We start from the raw sequence: 22,183 nt of genomic DNA on the forward strand, positions 1-22,183 counted from the left end.
CTGAAGATATTTTTTGAGAATTTATTCCAGTCTTTCAATTTACAGAAAACTGAGGTAACCCTAGCAGGAGCAAAACAATTCAGTATTACAGAAGAAGCAAGAAAAATCACCAGTGAAATAATATGTGAAAGTACAACCATACACCATTCATTCTTTAAATCCGTTCAAATTTATGCATGTTTCCAAAAGAAAGATCGGCTTAGTTTGTTGGCAATCCACAACTGATTTGAAAGCACTATTGAATCTTGTGTACTGTAACAGAGAGACATTACGAAGACTCAAGACCCCTCCCACTCTGATCACATTTGAAGCATGACAATTTCAAATTGGCATTGCTAATGCACAGGCCCCAATGTACACTATGCTCTAATTTAGCTTTCCATACCCTTTTCACTACAGATTTGGAGATGCCAAGGACTCCTAGCCTTGAGCATGCAGTATTAATTAGTACATATGAACAAAATGCACTTATAAAAGACATTTTGAAATGAAATGTGCTTTGTCTTGGGACTTTCTAGAATCTGGAGATAAAAACTGCAGTTTGATCTCAGACAAACTATTTCAGCTTCAGACAAAAACATTTGGAATGTCAAGAGACTATTGAAAGTTCTTCAAACAGCCTTATGAATATTACTGTTACAACTCAGTAAAACCCATTAATGCTTCCCATAACACTGAACCTAAACATGCATCAGCGTGAATCACATTGATCAATGTAAACTGTAATATGGCCATATATATATTTCCAGGTACTACAGGAACAAATGGTTGTGGTCATTCACAACACAATATTGCTGTGTAGAACAGAGTGCCTCTTTTTAATATGTATAAGGAAATTCCAAATGTATGATGAGACAAAGGCAGATATATTTATTTGAGTGAATTTATAAGACATGTTAAAGCCACCATTTAATAAAATAAAAAAACTGATTACCAGATAAGAAAATCTTTTTGGAAATGCTTTCTCTTTTCAAAACATTGCACAAATTCCCTGCTGACAATCTTTGAAAACATACATGTTGCAAAAATGAAACATACAACAGGAGCAATGAAGAATTACCTCAGCTTTCATCACTGCTTCACTTGACTGAAACCGCTCTCATATTCCATCAAGCATAATAATATATTTGGAAAATGTAAATAACCTAATTACATTTTCTTGTTTCAAGCTGCCAGGCACCAGTCATATATCGCAGTCGTATAAAAAGAAGATCCCTGCCCATCTGCAGCCAGCTCCAAAAGGGAACTAACTTAGAACCTGTGATTAATGAAGAAGAAAATCAGAAGGACGCTGTTAGAAAAAATGACCATTGGCAAGCCATGCAGCAGTCATGAACCTCTGCATTCTCAGCACATTCAGCCCCATAACCCAGACCTTAACATTAATAAAAAATTATATTGCAAAAGTTATTACTTTATAGTAATTACATTATACGATAAATGGAAGATTTTAGTTTGCAAGCAACACAGTAATGCCATGTGTGTCACAAGACAGAACAGAACAGATCAGAAGAGAATACTGCAATTTAAAGGGACCTACAACGATCTAGGCCAACTGCCTGACAAATTCAAAGCTGACCAAAAGTGTACAGCAAATGCATTAAAAATTCAAGGATGCATAATCTTCTCTGTGACAAGGTTTTGTTCAAGTAAATAGGAACCCAAACATCAATAATCTAGCAAACGATTTCTCAGTGGCTTTGGAGAAGAGGACCACCACCTGCTTTCTCATGGCAGTAATATGAACGTACCAATCTTCAGGCAAGGTAAGGAACCCACACTTTGAAACCAAGCCCTCTTCCATCTTTGCTAACATTTGTGTTAGGTGCAATATACACGTGGAACTGCATTGAAAGAAAGCATCTATTGTCTAGCAAAGTTGGCCTAGGAAGTTCTCTACTTGCTTGCACTCTCCATCACCTCTGCAGTTCAATATACTTTCTGTTGTTCAGGGATTGGGTTGAGGAGAAGAGATTCAGATTAAAAAAGGAAAAGCACCATGAAAGGGAAAAAAACAAGGAACTGCATTTGATGGGAATGATGACGTGAGCACATGCAATCAGTACCTCTTAGCCAGCTTTGCTATGAGAAAACATATATGGAGTTATACTTTCCAGTAACACAGTAGCAGAGACCTCCCTACAGGTCTGAAAGAACACCACATCTTAAGAAGAGTGAGTGGCCTTCAGGCGGGTTGAGAACTTTGGAAGGCGAGACATGGTGAAATGGAGTTGATTCAATAAACAATGATGGTCTGACTTTCTGCAAAGTGTTTCACAATTGCAATATTTTTATTAACACATTACAGCAAGAGGATGTGCCAAACTAGCGCTCTATCCTCACAGTATAACTACCTACTTTTGTCTCCAGTTGGACTGCATAGTTTGTCTACTTTGCTACCCTTTCACCCACTTTTCCTGTACCATGCCATGGCAGAAGGCTGGCAAGTATATGAAATAGAAAATTTGTAGGGAAAGAAGGTTATGTGTTATCAAAAATGGATAAAATACAGGAGGATCCTCAGTTATTTTATTCTGGATTAACATGTAAGGAATCTTTCAAGACTTAGTTTCCATACCTTCAATTTCAGTCCAGTTGACAGCAACTTCTGCTATAGGTATTCTCAAGCGTTGAGCTATATAAAGAAGTTCCACATCAAACGCCCTGAAGAAGAACAGGAAACAGCAAATAGTCACACTTATTTCCAGAAGAAAGATGGTGGCACTGTTAATTAAATCCCTAGCCTGATTTAAGGAGGTTGGTGTTCAACTATAAAGTTGGTACTAATGTTCTACAGATCAGATGCACAAGAAAGGGAAATTAATTTCCCTGACTTACCAGCTCAGAACATAGCCAATATACGGATAACAATCAAAGAATCGTAGAATCCTTTACATTGGAAAAGACACTTCAAGTATCAAGTCTAACCGTTAACCTTACACTGCCAAGACTATCACTAAACCATGTCCCCAAGTACCACATCTACACATCTTTTAAGTACTTCCAGGGATGGTAACAACCACTTCCCTGGACAGCCTGTTCCAATGCTTGGCAACACTTTCAGTGAAGTAATACTTCCTAATATTGAGTTTAAACCTCCTCTGGCACAGCTTGAGGCCCTTTCCTCTCATCCTATTACATGTTACTTGGGAGAAGAGACCAACACCTGCCTCACTACAACCGCTTCTTTAGTAGTTCTAAAGAGCAATAAGGTCTCCTCTTAGTCTCCTTTCCGCTGGACTGAACAACCCCAGTTGCCTCAGCCACTCCTCATATTGCTCATTCTCTAGACCCTCCACAAGCTTTGTTGCCCTTTTCTAGATGCACTCCAGCACCTTGATGTCTTTCTTGTAGTGAGAGGCCCAAAACGGAACAAAATATTTGAGGTACAGCCTCACCAGAGCTGACTACAGGAGGATGACCACTTCCCTGCTCCTGCTGGCCACACTATTTCTCATACCAGCCAAGACTCTGTTGGCCTTCTTGGCCACAATGCTGGCTCATATTCTCTTGAGAGATATCTTTTTTGCTGCTACAACTGTTTGCACGTTGTACAGCAACATGAACTGGGGAAGTAATCCTACTCTAAGTCAGCTGCCCCTCCCTGCCCTGTTTGTTCAAAATAGGCTTTGATCCTCTTGGTTCTCTGAAAAGACAATTGTTTGTGTGTTTCACTCTTGCAACTGCATGCTCACATAGGCCTTCAGGATCTGAGGCACTGAGGCTTTTGGTATTAGGAAAGTGTTTTGGCAACTACAGTTTATAATGCTCATGTAGAAATCAGAATATGAAAATACTAGTAGCTACTATTGAAAAGGGTGAATGCAAATCACAATTATGAAGATTCTGGTGCTTTTGGTTAAATTTCTTAAATTCACTGATTGCTAGGTCCGTTCCCTCCCCCGTCTTTTTAGTCTTCTAATGCCAATAGGGGTATTCTGTTCCTTCGATGAGTTCTAGTAATTGCATTTCAGCCTAAACAGCTTTATGCTGACTCGTGTTCACTCAGCTGTCAACCAACACCCCCAGGTCCTTCTCCTCCAGGCAGCTTTCTAGCCAGACTTCTCCTAGTCTGTAGCACTGCATAGGGTTGTTGTGCCCCAAGTGCAGTACCCAGCCTTTGGCCTTGTCAAACTTCATGCCACTGGTCTCAGCCCATGGGTCCAGCCTGTTCAGACCTTAGGACACAGGCCTGTTAATGGTCACAAAAACGTTACAGGAATAAATGTGTGTGGGTTTTTTTTTTACCTCAGTGAACTGAATCTACTCCAAGCAGCCTTGCCATTTCACTGTGTTCTTTAAATAAGTGTTGAACTTCTACTGAAGTTGTCATATTTGGTTTTTTGCTGACATTTTACATTTATAAGCCAAACCCCTCATGTATTCACATTTGAATGTTTGAGTCATGTGTATTAAGACTTAATCTAATTTTGTAATACTACTTAACTGACTAAAAATCTTAAGAGACACAGAATAATTGTCTGATGAATTACACTATATGAGCTGCTATAAAAGCATTACTACATAAAATATTAGCCTAGTCAATAAGAGTTATTTGCAACAATTCCTGTGAACAAACAGTTACTGGAATTTCAGCATTTACGTCACAGTACAACAATAATTAGTAGTTTGGTGAACTACAGTGCTCAAAGTAAAAGATTAAAAGCACAGCAATTAATCAGGTTGAAAATTAATATCATTACATGTGGTTGTCATTTGTATCACAGGGAACACATCCTGAAATTAAGAAACCTCTATTCAAAGCTGAAAGGAGAATGACTTCTGTGTAATACTGCTGGGATACCTTTTTCCTTCTCTTGTTCCCTACCACATTTCAGTACACCTCATACACATACCAGAACAGTTAATCAGGGAATATAGATCACAATGTATTCAAAACACCAGTAGTATTAAGCCCATATTGCAGATCACCAAATCCAGATGCTACAGAAGAACCACACAGAAGTTTCCACGGTCAGGATTTAAGTGTGGGTAGGTTAGCTGGAGCCTACCTGAGAGAAGATCAAAGCAACACCAGCGTATGAGTTGGTGAGTACAATACATGCGTTTTGACACAAAGCTTTTATTAAGTGTTTCAAATATTGAAATTAGGCCTTCGGTTGTACTGTTTTAACTGGAATTTAGGACTTTAATACACCCAAGCTATGTTGCTCCAACAAACTCTTAATGGGCAAAGAAAACCTTCAGTGGCCAAACAGGTCTAAAAATGAAATAGGATGTCAAAAGGTGCCCACATTGCTCCAGCTGTCCTGGGGCTTTTGAAAGTCCACATCTGCCAGGAGCAGAATCTTTTACAAGACAAAACAGACACAGTTGTAACAATAAAATATTTTTGCACTGATTAGATGTTTACAAACAATTCTACTTGTTATGCACAGAAGCAGGGAAAACCAATCAACTCTATGCTTGTGATGGTCTACAATGCCAAAGGAGTGGGGAAAAAGAAGTCCATGTAGCAATATGGATACTTATTTTTCTGTAATTTTTAAACAGACTCACACTTAGAGATTAGTGACAAACTGAAGAAAGAAACATTTTTTTCTATGGAAGTTTTGAGTTTTATATGTGAAACAGTGTGGCTAGTGCAGTGGTTGAGGCAATTTTTAGAGACAGAAGTAATAGGAACAATTGGAATCTAATCAGTGATCTGCTGAACTGGGTGATATCATTATAAATTGCCACTTTCCATAAGCATGTCAACCAAACCAGGATTACAATTATGTTTTTAATTCCCCTCATTTTATCAATATTTCAGGTAGGACAGTAACTGTTGCTATGTCTCGTTCTCCTAGCTGAGGAAAGACACTATCTGGCTGGAAGAAAATTATGATTTTATTGTTGCTGTAGTCAGAAGAAATCAATGACCAAACGTAGGATGGGAAAATTCTGCCAGTGACACTATTTAATCATCCAGTTTTCCTCCTCTGCATTAAAATTGAACATAAACAGTTACCTATCTCTGGTCAGGACCGTAGATGCAGAACTACAGCTTCTTTCAGACTCTGAAAGTGAGTAATTCCAACTGTCTCTATTATGTTTTAAATTATCCCTTTTGATTTTCTTTCAAGTTTTGATTTAAAAAATGTGCTCTATCCACTTCTGAAAAATAGATTAGTGGTGTAATCAGATTCAGAACCTAAAACGCAAAGCATATGCTCTCTTTTCAAAAGGTTGTTCTTATTTCAAGCTAATGTCAAAACTTTGCTATTTAGATTTCAAGAACGTTTGGTTTGTATTCATATATACACAAACAGCTCTCCGAAGGACAGTTAAACAAAAAAGTCAACCAGAACACACTAAGAAAACCACCTAGTTTAGGATATGAGCTTGATTTCTTAGCATCATATATATACACAGTTTCCAGCGTCTATTAATTTTCACATGGTTTCTGAACTTCAGGCTTAGATTGACAAAGTACTCTAGGAAATGTCTTAGTCTCCTTTCAAAGAGTGTTACATGATCCTTATCACTGTAACAATAAAACAATATTTTTCTTTATATATTTCAGTTTGCTTTTAAGATTTCCTAAATATAATCATATATAAATTAAATTCAGCACAGCAAGAAGAAACTTGTGGTCTCATTTTTCTAGTATTTTTAACATTAAAGCGGTGATATTCAATTCAATGTCTACTGGAACAGAAAAAGCATGAAGAAAGCAGAAAAAAGTGAAGGTTTAAGCAATTAGTTTTTCATTCTTAATAAAGCTGACTTTGGGTTATTTCCTTATGATTAAATTAATACTGAAACTGCCCAACATGCACATAAGATCGTATAAAGGAAGGTCATGATGTTTTCCCCTTCTTTTTCATATTAAAGATGAATACAGAAACACAAGACTCCATCTTATTGGTGGTGCTGATGTAACACAGAAAACACCATATGCATTTATTTTTGGTGTCTCTGATAGCTATTTAAGTACAGAAACACAAAAATCTTTCAGCCTGTCCATCCAAGCAGGAGGATAGCTATGTTGTTTACACTGATGTATCTGTTACCAGATTGTAAGATGTTCAGCTTCCAAGAAAGAGACCCTGCTCCTAGTACTTGCTCTTTGAGTGAGGGATGTTACCAGGCCACTGAGACACAGAAATAAAACCTTTATCATTTCTTGAATATATATTTCTCTACCTTTTGGAGCAGAATTGACAACACCCAGCACCACAGTGCAGTTTCCTACTGTCCAGTGCTGATTCAGCACTGATTCAGCACTGGTGCTCTCTTCCATGCAAGGACACTACTGGATTCCTTTATCCAAAGGGAAGAATTCTCAGGACTTTTTGTCTACAGAATCAATGGACGCTGCCGATGCAGCCCAGAAAGTCAGCTGTCTTGATACAAAATTGTTTTAGTAGTTTTTCTTCTAACCCACTACTTTCAGGATTTACCGAATAATTTATCCTTGTGATACAGCTCAGGCACAAGAAACCTGATACACGTTTTTTCCTATATATCACTACTCTACGAGTTGAATTTACCCTGTTGAATTTTAACTATCTACAGTAGAGACAGCTTCTTCTGTACAAATTGTCTAGAGTCCCTTTACCATTGAGACCAGCAAACAGGCATTTCTCAGCTGCACTTTGTTTGGCCTATTTTCAGAGGCCTGTATTAGAAGGAAATGAATTATACCCTAAAACTCCCTTCTTCTATTGTCTAAGCAGGGAGGCTAGATGACAAGTAGACGCACTCTAGATGAAGCAAATCCTGTCCATTGTGCGTGCATACTTATATTCCAAGTGAACAATAAGCTTAACAATTAAGGGCAGGAATTATTGGATAGCAAATGCTTACACCTCCCCATCTCTCAGTTTATTTCCAGATTTTCTAAATATTAACTGGGAAAGGGACAGAACTGTTTTGTGCACTGACATGTTCTCTTCCAGTTACACATGCTAAATGGCTAGCTATGAAGCTGACAAGTAACTTTTGAGTCCTTATTGTAGTTCTTTCTTCAGCAGAGGCAATAATTTGAGTTTCTTTCCTTTATGGGAGTTTCAATTTCCACAAAATTTGCCAAAGCTTTTGACCTTGAAATCTCTACTGTTTTGTCAATTTGGTATAAATTGGCCAATAAGTACAAAAATGAAAGCAGGGAAGCACACAGCCTGCTGAAGGTCAGACGAGGATAAACCCAGACAATATACTATCAGTTTTGGCAGAAAATGAAGCCACATTAAAAAAACCCAAAACCCTGCTGCTGTTTTAAGCAAATTTGTGACTTAGAATTATCTTAAGGGCTGTTTATTGGAAGAAATTGAATTATTCTTTTCTTGACAAACAAAAGAAACTTTCTTCATCACTAACCAGTACCTCCTACCAGATAAATAAGAAAACACTCAGGGGATTAAGCCTATGAGTTAGTGTAAATAAAAGGGCAAGAACAGAAGGCTAATTTTAGAGCAGCACCTATAAGCACAATGAATAAACACACCAAGACATGAAGATCTGGTGTCTTCCACATCAACAATATAATTACTATAAATTAAGTTACCAATACCCTTTTTTCATTCCCTCTGTTCCTGGGTAATTGGGTAGAGTATAATTGTTTTCACTTTTTTTGTTCCTTTATTGCTAGTGAATCTGAGTGCAGAAGAAAGCTTAAGATTTTTTTTTAATTAAAAAACTCAGTTCTTTACAGAATATGTCTGACCAATAAGTGCAATTACATTTAAAATCCTCAGTTTAAAACAGAATAAGATTGTAAATTGCATTTTTATAGAATAAACCAATTACACTCATTCATTTCTTATAGTATTTCTTCTCTGAGCACTTAATTTATAAAGCGAAGTAAAATAGAGTAATTTCGAGATGTGCACTTCCGGGCCTTGCATGTGTATTTAACCGTGCATATAGAAAATTCCTCTACATGAATTTTACAGAGCTTTATAGATCAAGTTTGAGTTTGGAGGTAGCAGCACAAAAAATACTTCTGGCTCAGACATAGTTTTCTTTACTGCAATAAGCAAACCACTCGGCTAGGAAAACAATTTTCCAAACACTGACTGCTTACAATTCCAGATTCAATTCAATAGGAGTTCTACATTCCACACCAGATTTGTGTGCCCAAATGCTACCTTTGCAAACGCATTCTAGAGGAGTAATATAACTCAACTATCTGCCAAGGCTCAACCTAAAACCAGATGTATTGGAATTGACTACGACTGTAGGATCACACACATTTTTGTGCAGGAACATTGTTTAGCAATTCTGTTCTCTTTCAGCAAGAAGAAGCCCGTGAGGGATTTTTTTGTGTGAAGACAATAGTCTGAAAAGATTTGATTGTACTTAATTAAGCCATCCTTTTTTGCAAAATTTACACAAATCAGGTATTTTTGAGGAAACAGCGTTTCAGTCCCAGAACAACAGTCATGACTATCCCTCTCATAAGGGAACAGTTATAGCTAGAGCCTTCTTTTACTGTAGTTTAAAGTAATTCAAGGACTATGCATCATTTTCTACTGTCTTAAATGAATGAGATTTAATAGTAGTCCTCTAATAAAATATTCTAGAAAGAAAATAAACAAAGAGTAGGCATTTACTTTCACTTTGAGCCTTTAGCAATTACAAACATCTCATCAGATATGGATTTTAGGTTAAATATTTTGGTTTGGTTAACCTGCACTGAATTGTGAGGCTGTATGCATAAAAACACACTGATAAAAGTTAAGAATAGGATTAATAACTCTTAACTCTCCTTATCATAGTAAGAGCTTCTCTCCATTTCTTACTCTGCTTGCACAGCTCTCATCTGTAAAAGCAGAGAGGACTCTCAGAAACAGGAAGTGAATTACAACACAATCAAAAATCGTTTGGAATTGCTTTTAGAGGTGAAGAGAGAAGAGTTATTGAGATTTGCTCTTTTTTGCTCTCCTCTCCTATCAATTACAATTTCCTCTGACAAGGCAAACCCAAAATGTCCTACTTGGAGTTATGTCATACTACACGACATGACAAAGTAAAATAGCCTTGCAAGGAGCCAATTGTTGCCACTCAAAATCTCAATGTAGTCTTATAATCCTTCTTGTGGTTTACATTGGATGCTGTTTCAAAATCAAAAATTGGTAAGCCTATCTGATCCCCTTCTCCCTATCATCACAAGAAGAAAGAAAAAAAATTAAATACCCAACTACTTCCTAAAGTATATCCGAATAATAAAATATAATTCTTACCAAATACCAAGATATTTTAGCATAACAAGAAATCTAAATCCCCATGCAAGGAGTATGATAATTGGTTAAACTGAGCAGCTAGGATCTATATACAGACATCACATACTTCACAGCAGCTGCAACACTGAAATTACTTTTTCAAAACTACGTTCAATTAGGGAAGAACAACAAAAGAAGAAAGACCTTACCAGCGTTCTATATGAAGAGTTGAGAAAGTCTGCAAGGCAGCTTCTCTGGTTAAAAGTTTAAATCCGCACTGGGTGTCCCTGATCTCTTTGACACAGAGAAACCATACAAGGAAATGGAACCCATACATAAGAAGAGTTCGAAAGTAAGAGCGCTGTGGACAAAAGGCAAGAAGTTAGATGATTTCATTTAAGTGATGAGTAAAGTGTTTGTTTTACACGACAATAATCCTGGTTTGTGACAGCTTTGAAAGTCTGTCAACTGTTTTTGTTTTCTACTGGATTGAAATCAGGACTAAAGGAAAACAAAATATCAGCTGAAAAGGAAAGACTTGCCAGTCAAGCACATGGTTAGTACACTGGCCCAGGATATGAGAAGTCCAAGTTCTTTTTTTATTATTTCCCTAATTCAGAACAGCTTTTCATTCTGCATAATACCTTATTAAGTGGAGCAGAAACCTGCACCTGGATTTCAACTAATGAGTGGGACAGCTGTAGCATCTTCTGCATGATTCTTTGGAAAGTCGGCCAGGAAAAGAAAAGGAGAAAGGAGGTGACATGTTACATGCTCCACTCCACTGGATATTCACAAGCTTGTTTTTGCCTGTCTAGTTTTTCTAAAACTTGGTTGAACAGGTCAAACAAATTCAAAAGTTGACAGGACAAACAACGGCAAATAAGCCAGCAGGACTGGATAAAGACTGCCACCCTTAAGAATACACACTAAAAACTAAACAGTTTCCAGCTGCTACTGTGACACAAATTTGTTTTAAATGAAGTGGGTTTTTTTCTTTTTAGAGGAGCACCACTTTTTGTTTGCCAACCACTTCTTTCATTCAAGACTTGATGATCTCCAGAGCCTACATACACCATGCTAAGGGTCTTAAAGGAATACAATTAGTGAATGCACTTCTTTTTGCTGTATATGATGGACCAAGTAAAAACAGGACTAAAGTAACAGGTGTTGTGCAAGATGACACTTCATTTTAAATTTCCAGCAATCTTACACAGTCACCTTTTTTGCTTTCACAAATACATTTTATATTGCCAGTAAATACTCTCCCAGCCCACTCTTTGGTTATACTTTTGTTCTTGACATAATAACAATATAGATAAGTTTGTCCATGGAATCTAGAAGCTGGACTCTGGGTTTGCAAAGGTCACTCCTAATCTTTCATTCAAGACAGCTCCTAAACAGCTAGAACTATGATCCTTAAACTGCTTCTGAAATCACTGCTGGTTTTAAGCTCCATTTAGGTTATTGTATCTAAAACTGCAAGCCAAATACCATCCAAAATCTTTAGAAGCCAACAATTTAACTGGTAAGCATCTCTAGGTGATAAGAAATGCCTTTAAAGCTCATAATTCCAAACCTCACTTGAAAAGTGAGTTGGTGCTTAGCTTATTATGGATAGCCTTTGGCTTAAGGAAATTCAAATGCATAGCTCGTGCCTCTCAGAAAAGTGCTCTAGGTTAAGGTTAACAGTGGATCTGCTGTGGATTCTTTGTCTCCTTTGGTGAAGGTGAACCACTGTATGACCAAGAACACAAGGCCACTAGTCCCGAAAGGGAAGCTCTAAGAGGCTGCATGACAATCAGCCACTGAAACTGAGCACTTACTTCACAAAGAGTTCTGGGGTTATGGTAATGACTTCCAAGACTATTCAAGGGTGCTGTACTATGGATTCATTAAAGGACACTAACAGTTCTGAAGGCAGAACAGAATTCTTGGTGTCTTGAGACTGAACTTAAGGGTGAAATTCTGGTCTTAATAAATTTTGTATGGCTGCTTACTGCAGCTTCACTCTCCCATTTTAGATGCCACTAAGCACAGAGACAAAAAAATTATTAAAAAAAAATATTAAAAAGTCAGAAATATAGGGAGAAACAGGAAGAAAAGGATAAACACATCCTAAAAACTATTCTTTTGTAATAAAAGATAAAGCTCTGTTCCACTTCCTTTCCTACACAAACCAAGGCCTCCAAAGATGAAAATAAATATGAATACACTGAAGAGAGTTTATCCAGTATGTGACTACACAATGAAATATCTTTTCTGTGCTGAAATTTATCTTCTACGTGGTCTCCATGTAGCAGCAACATTTCCACGAAGCACAAGCCGTGCAGCTAACAAATAACTTTAAATGATACATTCTGTAGTACAATCAGGCAAGTACCATGTCAAAGATTAATCCTAATTTCTAATAATGAAGAAGGTTTTAGACTTAAGTTTTTTTCTTTGTGAGGATGCTAACATATATGCAGCAGCATTTACAAGAACTCTCTCCAGTGAATCACTCTCGTACTACCTGATAAACCAGAAGAAAAAAATAAATACCTACTAGGGACTGAACACTAGCAGTATAACTTCTTTTGAACTTCTGTGACTATTTTAGTTATGTACTTATTTTAGAATCATCTCAAGTATTAAACAACAGTATAAACAAAGCTTACTCTTGAGAACATTCAACATGTTGAGCACATCCAATGATGCTGAAAAAATTAGTCCAGCAATGCGTCTGTTGCAATACAAGTTCCATGCCTGTGCTTTGTCAACCACTGTCTGCCAAGACATCAGAAAACCAGATGCAAGATAAGACTGTGTGTCTATGCATCACTGTTTATTCCACAAGAGCCACACAGAGAATAGCACTGTGTTCAACACTCAAAAATTCTGCTATGAGTAATACAGAAAAATTACAGTACTTTCCTATGAATTGAAATACTTTTCAAACAGTTTGCCACTGATTATCCCTAACACATTTTAAACAGGTCTCGAGATCTGCAGATCAAGCTCTCGCACTGGAAGAGAATTAATAAAGATGAAATCATCATTTGCCCTCCACTCCAGGCACAGTACTGAGTACTAGCTGCCAATTCTGCCAGGGATCAGAAGTTCTGCTTGTAAGATATTCTCAACAAGGAAAATTAAATGCATAAATCGGAACACTAACTGAAACTAGGGCCTGAAATCTAGAACACATTCTTTGCCTATGATGAAGCATATGCTAAACAAAGACAAGCTTCTCTGATTTTCTAGCTTCCATTCTTTCAACTGTAAAATCTGCAGAGCAGAATCCAATAATAGAAGTGCTTGAGTATTATTACAGACCAGAGAAGGGAAACAAACCTTTGCTATTGAGTCCTTCTCCAGATGAGCTCTAGAACCACAGGAAATAGCCATTTGGTTCTGCACAGGAATACAAATTGAAGAGTTATTACTTAAACCAACATTTTCTGGATCAGTGGAATCTTCTGTTGAGAACTGTACAATAAAAACTTCAAAGCAGTGTATTTTTCTGTTTCTTGTAACTGCATTCTTTCTACTGATAGACTCTGAGGTTAAATATCAGTCTTTTCTACAATTAACAGATCATCTGAAGTTTATTACGTTTTGCATATGGTACACACAAATCACTGCAATTTATTCAGGTCTGGTTTAGCTTACATTGCTCCCCCGAGGTATGCATACAGTAAATGTGTGAAAAAGCACAGATGCATTCAGCCTTCTTAGACGCTAAATGATACAATGTATGTTTTCCCTAAATATTGCACTGTGGAAGGGTAAATACAGTACTTGTTCCACTAACGCACCTTCCAACAAACAAAATGCCACAGTACCAGCCAAAAATATAATCTCAAATTAAATCAAAAGAGTGGATCAAAACACATATAAAAATAACCTCATGCTACTACTCTTCATATGAAATCTCTTGAATCTGCTCTACTTGAGCATACAGGATTGATGATGGGAGAACCAGCAGCTGCTGCCACCTTGGTAGCACAGAGCACTAAGAAAACACTGCTGCCCCATAGCTGCTGCACTTGTGGTCCTGCACTTGCAAACCAAGACCCTGCACACAGGCACACCCCTCCGAGCTCCCACTGGAAGGCCGCACTTTGATTCTGGCACTTTGGGAAACTAGCTACAAATACGTGACTCATTTGCATTTAAACAGAAAATAAACCTCAATTCTTTCAAACCAAGCACCCAAGAAGAATGACTATGCAGGGAGGAGCTCTTATTCCACGCGTTTTAAAATATTTATTCACAATAAATATTCTTTCAAGTGCTATTTTTAAACTAACAACTCTGAGAAAAGACAACCTCTATAAAATAGGGTGAAATTAAGATGCACTCTTAGAAGGACGCCATCAGATGAAAAGAAAAACTTGGGTTTTAACTGAGTAAGCAACACACGGTATTTACATAAAGTAGAACTAGTTCAAAGGAAAACTGGTAGAAAGAAAATTATGTACTGCATTGAAATAGGCACAGTGAATGGACAGGAGGCAAGGACTCTGTGGAAGCTCCGCTCTGACAGCCCATTCCAGCAGCTTCTGAGCTGACCTAGGTCTTCAGACTTACATGTAGACCTCCAATCAGATCTCAAAACCCTCAAGATTAAAGGAATCGTAAAAATCAATCTCTATGCGCACATCTTGAACTAAAATCATGAGAAATCATACTCACAGGCCATGGTTGAAGATTTTTTAGACCTTCTTCTACTTTTTCAATATCTGCAAATTCTGTAGCGCCATCTGCATCAGCCATAAGAATTCTTTTCCCCCGAGAACTAAAGACACCCTGCAATCAAAATAGTCTATAAAAATCAACATTTACATTGGTAAATTTAAATTTACATTTACATTGGTAAATAACATATTTATATTGTAATAACATTTTCACACACTGAGTAGCATCCCACAGTGACAAACAACGCATGAACACAAAAGGCTAACAATCCCTCTTCAGAGAAGCTCGCAAACTAAACACTTTACAAACCCATATTCCCTACAGACAAGTTGCTACAGTTAGCTACACAGGAGAGCACAAAGCAGCAGTGGCTAGCAGCTGCCACTGCACTGGATAGCTTTTCTTTTTCACTTGAGCTATGCAAAGGAGGATGCAGTGCTATTTTTTCCTAACACTGTTTCAAGAGAATATCTTAACTTGGTTTTGAGAAGTCTTAAGTCACAGCATCACTGCAAAACATTTGTGAATGCACAGGTCTCTCCGCTTGTTTTTCCATATTCTTGGTCAGACATCTTTAATAATTTTTGAAGGAGTCAAGACGGGGAAACAATTAGCAGTGGGTTTGCCAAAAATAGTGTCATAACCAAGCATGTGTGACTTTGGAAAAACCTGTCAAGGAAGTAGTAGCATACACATCCACTTAACGCTCTGCAGTGCAAGAATGTACCACACAGAGAACCATTCTCCTTCTCTTGGAATAACTTCAAAATTATATCCCTTGCAAAGACTCCTTTTGTCAAAATTCAATATTCTTTCCATTTGCTATAGTTATGTTTCACCAAAAAAAAAAAAAAAAAATCATGTTTTAAAGACAGAGCTTAAAATACAGGCAAAGACAGTCACTGATAACTCATAAATGATATCACTCTTTTTCATTAAAGAAAGGTGTCATTCATCTTAGGAAAAGAGGTTCCTTCTAAATGTCCAAGAGCTATTTTAGTTTCAGGTCATGATGATTTTATGATAATACCTATGTGAAAATTACTATGCGAAAGTATAAACTTTGCTGGTTCTACTATTCAGTGGAGGTGATAACAGTGGGCTTCAGGAAACACAAACATTGCTGGATGAGAGTGCTTGTTGATGAGGCATTTTTAAAACCACAAGTATGACTTGGAAAGTAGTGTTTGCAAATTTAGCTGTACTTTCTCTATAGAAGCTCTATATCCATAAAGATTTTTTTGTTTGTTTTTTTTAAACATAAGTCTACTTCTAAGTGGAACTACAGGAACATGAAACTCAAGTGTAACATTTTTGTTTCATTTGAATGCTCATATAAGAGATTTCTTTGTTACTAATCTTCCTGGCAAGAAAATACTGTTTCCAAGATCTAAAATAAGCTTATTTTGAAAAGTTTTTGCCTTAATTTATAGAACCTGTACTCAGTTTCTACTCAGTTTTCTGGTAATAATTTTGTTTACATATTGAAATCAAGATGTCAGTCAGCACAGCTCTATCTGCTGCATATTTGGGCACAGGTAGTTTAGACAGAGAAGGAGATGAAAGTATCAATTACCATCCTGACTGCTCCTCCTTTCCCTCGATTTTTTACCAAAGAAAGCACTCGTACTTTGTCGCTTCCATATTTCTTGCAGTACTTCATTGCGACCTGATAGACACACAAAAAAAGCAGCTAAAACAAAACCAAGAATCAAGGCAGAGGTTCACATTTGCTCACCCTTTTTTTAAAAAAATTCAATAGCACTACAGCACTTCAGTTGGCACAGATACACTGCAACTGTTTGCTGGAGTCTGTTTAGGAAAATAAAACCCAGTTCACAGTCAACACAAGGAGACTGAGGACACTAGTCACATTCAATAAGAACAGGATATTCTCCCAAGCAATTCTAAACCCACTCACCGAAGTCCAAAAAACTCATACTATTACAGACCTTTTATACAAACACCAACAGTTAATCAAAGAGAAATAATTTTCACCTACTGCTAGCTATTTCTCACTTGTCTTGCTGCTATCTGTGGTTTTAAAAAAAACTTCACAGTAATCTAAAATTCCATTCACACTGCAGGGATGTGCACATTTTGCTCCACGTTGTGGGGAAGAGAAAGCATGAGTTTTCTCCTCTATTTCTTTCTGAATGTTGTCTCAAATCCAGAGGCCCATGACCATAGTGTGCTCAGTTAGAAATGATGCTAGAAGGAATGCAAAGCAGTCAAAAAACATTTAGGAGCAATCCTTAATAGGCCAGCTTAAGGTAAGTAAATGAAAAAGCAGCATTTGTTTTAGAAGCTAACTCAAATATCTTCCAAGCAATAGGAAAGGAACCTCTCAAGTTAGTCAGCCTAGCTTTCCAGTGATATACATCAAAGTCAAAACAGAAGAATGCAGAACTATTTTGAAACTACTACTGCTGATGGGGGGATTTTTAAATGAACAATGCCATGAAGGGTATGGGAAAGAGCTATACAAAGTGTCAGCTGTTCTGTCCATCATTGTATAATTCAGCTATTTTGAAAGGCTTTTCAGGTTCCTCAAGTTCACATTCACATCACTAAGGACATGTAGAATATTTCATAAGAAAGTTTCCGATGTTAAGATCGGACCTTTTAGTCTCGGCTGCAGGAAAATGGTTGTGATGGCCACCAATCACGAATACTAGAATCTGCTGAAGAAGTGAGAGTGAGTGACTGAGTGAGTGAGTGAGTGAGTGAGTGAGTGTGTGTCATCCACAATGCATACAGGACAACGGCAGAAAGCATTCAGAAACATGAACTTTAATTGCCAACTATTTAAAGTACAAAAATATAAATGCAAAACACTGTTATAGCTCACAAACATAGTAGAAAAATCCATACCTCTGATTACTTGGCAAGACACTTCTTTTTCTTACCTGTGTAGTTTGATCTTTACTACCGTCATTGACCACTATCACTTCATAAGTGAATGAAGGATCTCGTTTCTGAAAATAAAAACAGAAAAAATTCATTTCATCCCATTTCTTAAGTAGGTAACAGGACTTTCAAACATCAGCATTCTTTTCTTCCTAGCAGTTTTTAACTCATTCACGGCTGGCAAAAGACACCAATATGATGTAGCAAAGATTGTCAAGATGGCATAATTACAGAATTTTGCCATATTTGATGCATGGTCCATTTTATTGGCTTGTCACAGTTTTCATCAGCTACCATCTAGAACTGAAAAATCAATTTAGTTGTAGAAGATGAAAGCTCAGAACTACATTCCTGTTAAGAAACCCCAAATAAAACCAAACCCGCAAACTTTCGCAATGGGCTTCTTACCCAGAGAGCAAATCCTAATGAAGAACAGATGCTTAAGAAACTTCTTGGAACAAACCAGGATTTAGTTTATAAAGCTGAATGTATGGTTAATCTCCATTCTGGAGAGATTTTATGCACAGAGATTTTTCATCATATAGTGGAATATTAATTATTTTAGTTAATTTAAAAATACCTTCTGGCATTCAAGCTAAAAATAGCTGATAAGAGACAGAAGCATTACTTCTAAGTGGCTAAGTAATACTGTTTTAATGTACACCAAAACATCAAAGTGAATAGATCACTGACGACTTATATTACATAGAAAAATAACACATTTTGAACACAAAATGAAAATACCTGTCTTTTTTCTAGATAATCCAAAGCTTCGTCCATCATATGAGGTACTAGAGAAAAGGTGGAGGAGGTTAGGTTAGTAGATTGTAACAGGCAAAGCACCAAACCCAGGAAAAAGCACCTGCACAAGCAAGCTGAAAACAACCACAAAGCAGAGCTAAGCAAACTGCCTCTTCCATACAACACTACTTTCAGTAAACAAGTTTAGCACCTGCAACTCTAAGTCATGTCCTTTTTGAATGCAAAAACACCACCAAAGAAGATCACACATGTAAATAATAACATTTCTTTTGAAAACAACCACCAAGTTTCTGTTTTGACATATGTAATTCTCCCTACAATTTTAAAGGATAAAAAATAATCGTTATCCATGACTGACCCTACAAACCAGCACTGCCTTCATCTATTTAAGCAAGCTGTCAGAGAAGGCAATAAGATAAATTCCCAACACCGGTCAGTTACACGCCTTCTCTTCCTAAGGCTGCTGGCCACGATGCTTCAGACAACAAACAAGCACTACTTTTACAGCTAATTTATCCACAGGTTAAAAAAGACATTCAACCTTATGGTTGTCCTTGCAGTATATGTGCTTAGGAATGGACATCTCAGGTCATTATTCTGTCTCCAAGGAGAGAGACATCTAAATGAAAATCACAGAAAGCATATTAAGACCTTACTTACTGAAAACAGGTGTACAAGAACCAGCACTGAGGAACGCACTGGATTTGAGAAAGGGTCAGGCTTGCCCTGTGTCCCTGTATTATTTGTCAACACCTCTCTTAATGGAACCCTGAACAGCACAGCATTTTCAATTACCAAGAAAAGGAATGACAGTGTGTGATATCACACAAACCCCAAGTACAGCTTTAGAGCTTGATTCTTTCTATCGCATCCAAAAGTCTTCAGATTTCAGTATCAAGTACCCATATATATAGCCAAGTCAAAAAAATCTCCATAATTTTTTCTGCTTGTCTGAAGCTGATATTGTTGCACACAGAGTGGGAAGCTCTCAAAGCAGTTTTAAAAGTCTTTTTCTACTTCTTGTCTCACAGCAAAGAGCAGTCATTCTGCTGGACTTCATTAAAATAAAGATGATTCTTACAAGTGCCCCATGCTATTTTTAGCAGCAGAAATCAAGTTACACAGTGTCTTAATTTTGAAATTCAGTGTACTTGGACTGCTTTCTGGAAACTGTGTCCAAAATCAGATATAGAATCTGGGCTGCCAGAATCTACTGCTAACATAAACTGACCTCTGCATCATTAGAGTAAAAACAGACAGATTTTCTTCTTTTTTCTCAAAACAAGAAAAATCTTACACCGGTCTTCCTCATTGTATGAAGGCACAACAACAGAGAGTTCCTTTGTAGGAGGATCATGTATACTTGGTAGGGATTCTTTCCTGCCTTCAGCATTTATGAAGTATTTCTCTTCTTCATGTCGGTGAAGCGTTGGCATCTTTTTGGCAGTTATGTGAGCAATTATACAAATCTGTGATGCAAAAGAAATTAAAAAAATCTTTGAGCATTCTATTAAAGGTTCCCCTATCTGGTGAATGTGCTACAAAGGGCAACCAACCACGTTTCATACTGGGGTAGGTCAACCTCATCCACTGACCATATCAGGAAGACCCAAAACCTTCTCATGCATTTCATTAGTCCATTTTGCCTACTCAGGTCACTGTCAGTGACTTTGTCTTGTGGCTGCTTTGAAACACAAAGCACATAGATAGCTCTACAGCTGCCACAGAATCACAGAATGGTTTGGGTTGGAAGGGACCTTACAGCCCATCCAGTTCCAACCCCACTGCCATAGGCAGGGACACATCCCACTAGATCAGGCTGCCCACAGCCCCATCCAAACTGGCCATGAACACTTCCAGAGAGTGGAACTTCCTTGGGCAGCCTGTTCCCATGTCTCACCACCATCATCCCTATTCCACATTCTCAAGGAGTGCTCCAGGCCTCACTGCTCCTTCCCCAAGAAATCTCTACCACACACACTGCTGCTGCCCCTACGCAGCCACTAAAACCAGCGGCATCACTTCTGAGCGCAGCTGGCCAGATGTGACTGCAAAACCTCATGGCTTAAATACACAGAATCGTAGACTAGTTTGGGTTGGAAAGGATCTTAAAGATCATCTAGTTCCAACCCCCCTGCCATGGGCAGGGGCACCTCCCACTAGATCAGGCTGCACAAGGCCCCATCCAGCCTGGCCTTGAATACCTCCAGGGATGGGGCATCCACGACTTTCCCGGACAACCTGTGCCAGTGACTCACCACTCTAATCACGAAGAAATTCTTCTTTTGGTCTAGCCTAAGTCTGCCCCTCTCCAGTTTATACCCATTGCCCCTAGCTCTATCACTACAAGCCTTTGTAAAAAGTCCCTCTCCAGCTTTCTTGTACCTCCCTTTGAGTACTGGAGGGCCACTATAAGGTCTCCTCTGAGCCTCCTCTTCTCCAGGATGAGCATCCCCAACTCTCTCAGCCTGTCCTCATATGGGAGGTGCTCCAGCCCTCCGATCATCTTTGCAGCCCTCCTCTGGACCCGTTCCAACAGCTCCATATTGTTCTTATGTTGAGGATTCCAGAACTGGACACAGTACTCCAGATGAGGTCTCACAAGAGAGGAATAGAGGGGCAGAATCACTTCCCTCGTCCTGCTGGCCACGCTTCTTTTGATGCAGCCCAGCATACTGTGAGCGCACACTGCTGGCTCATGTAGAGCTTCTCATCAACCAGCACCTCAAGCTCTTCTCTGCAGGGCTGCTCTCAATCACATCATCCTCCCTCCTGTACTGAAACAGCGGATTGCAGAATTGTTGGAGTGCTTTTACTGGGGAACACCAGAGACGCGGTGCTGCCCGTGGGCAACAGCATCTCACTCTCCGGGCACGGATCCTCTCGGGTTCGCAGGGTGCTCCAGTCACGGGACTGGAGACCAACACGGGAAACTCCCGGGCGGTCACCGCCAAAGCGCGTAAACAGGATATCTCACCACACGCGCTAAGAGGACGAAACGCTCCGTTTCCACCTCGGTTACACCGTATGAAATCTCATTCCCCGCAGGAACGCCCTGCACGGCCCTGCCTGCTGCCGCCGCGGCGGGGATCAGCCGGCTGCGTCCCGCCCCCTCGCCCCCCCGGGCCGGCGGTGCCCGCGGCTCTCACCAGGACGAGCAGGAGGGCGGCCAGGGCCGCCAGTGCCGCCGCGGTTGCGAGTAGGGCCGGCGGCAGGGCCATGGCGGGCGGGCGGCGCCCAATCCCGCGGCTGCAACGACGCGGAAGCGGGAGATGCCCCGACAGCGCCACCGCCCACGTAGCCGCCGCAGCCCACCACTTCCGGTTGCCACTTCCGGTCGCCAAGCGCAGCGCTTCCGGGACGGCAGCGGCGGCGCCATGGCGACGGCTTTCAAGTGAGTGCTGGGCCTGGCGTGTTCCCCGTCTGATCCCGAGCGCCGCCCTGTCGCGGTGCTCCCGGAGCGGACAGGGCTCCGGTTGTGCGAGCAGGGGCTGAGCGAGCCGGTTTTGGCCCGTCTGAAACAGTCATGGGATAAAGACAAGCTCCCGGGTGGTGTGGGGTGTGGAGAAGGCAGGACCACGTGGGAGCGGGTTGAATCATAGAATAGTTTAGGTTGGAAGGGACCTTAAAGATCATCTAGTTCCAACACCCCTGCC

The 22,183-nt window shown here is 39.2% G+C and overlaps 2 protein-coding genes across 5 annotated transcripts in view; one reads left to right on the forward strand and one right to left on the reverse strand.

Annotated features, from left to right (window-relative positions):
• Positions 1 to 21,810, reverse strand: ALG5 (ALG5 dolichyl-phosphate beta-glucosyltransferase). Of its 4 annotated transcripts, none has more exons than XM_054051206.1 (10): positions 21,677 to 21,810; positions 19,825 to 19,996; positions 18,510 to 18,556; positions 17,765 to 17,833; positions 16,432 to 16,524; positions 14,853 to 14,966; positions 13,509 to 13,568; positions 10,382 to 10,533; positions 2,579 to 2,664; positions 1 to 1,127 (listed from the first exon to the last, which is right to left on the reverse strand). In XM_054051206.1, exons 1-10 carry the CDS (start codon positions 21,746 to 21,748, stop codon positions 1,072 to 1,074), a joined length of 921 nt encoding a protein of 306 aa, XP_053907181.1. In that variant the 5' UTR covers positions 21,749 to 21,810; the 3' UTR covers positions 1 to 1,071. The 4 variants fall into 4 exon arrangements, 3 of the variants coding, with proteins under 3 accessions (XP_053907181.1, XP_053907186.1, XP_053907198.1); XM_054051223.1 differs by having other exon boundaries at positions 2 to 1,258; XR_008447377.1 differs by lacking the exon at positions 1 to 1,127 and adding an exon at positions 12,833 to 12,941.
• Positions 21,800 to 22,183, forward strand: part of EXOSC8 (exosome component 8) — a 12,666-nt gene continuing 12,282 nt past the window's right edge. Inside the window, exon 1 of the mRNA XM_009568694.2 lies at positions 21,800 to 21,921. Within this exon, the coding sequence (XP_009566989.2) occupies positions 21,800 to 21,921 (122 nt within the window). The remainder of the gene's footprint in view (positions 21,922 to 22,183) is intronic.

Source organism: Cuculus canorus, chromosome 1, assembly GCF_017976375.1.
Source record: "Cuculus canorus isolate bCucCan1 chromosome 1, bCucCan1.pri, whole genome shotgun sequence".
Taxonomy (NCBI): domain Eukaryota; kingdom Metazoa; phylum Chordata; class Aves; order Cuculiformes; family Cuculidae; genus Cuculus; species Cuculus canorus.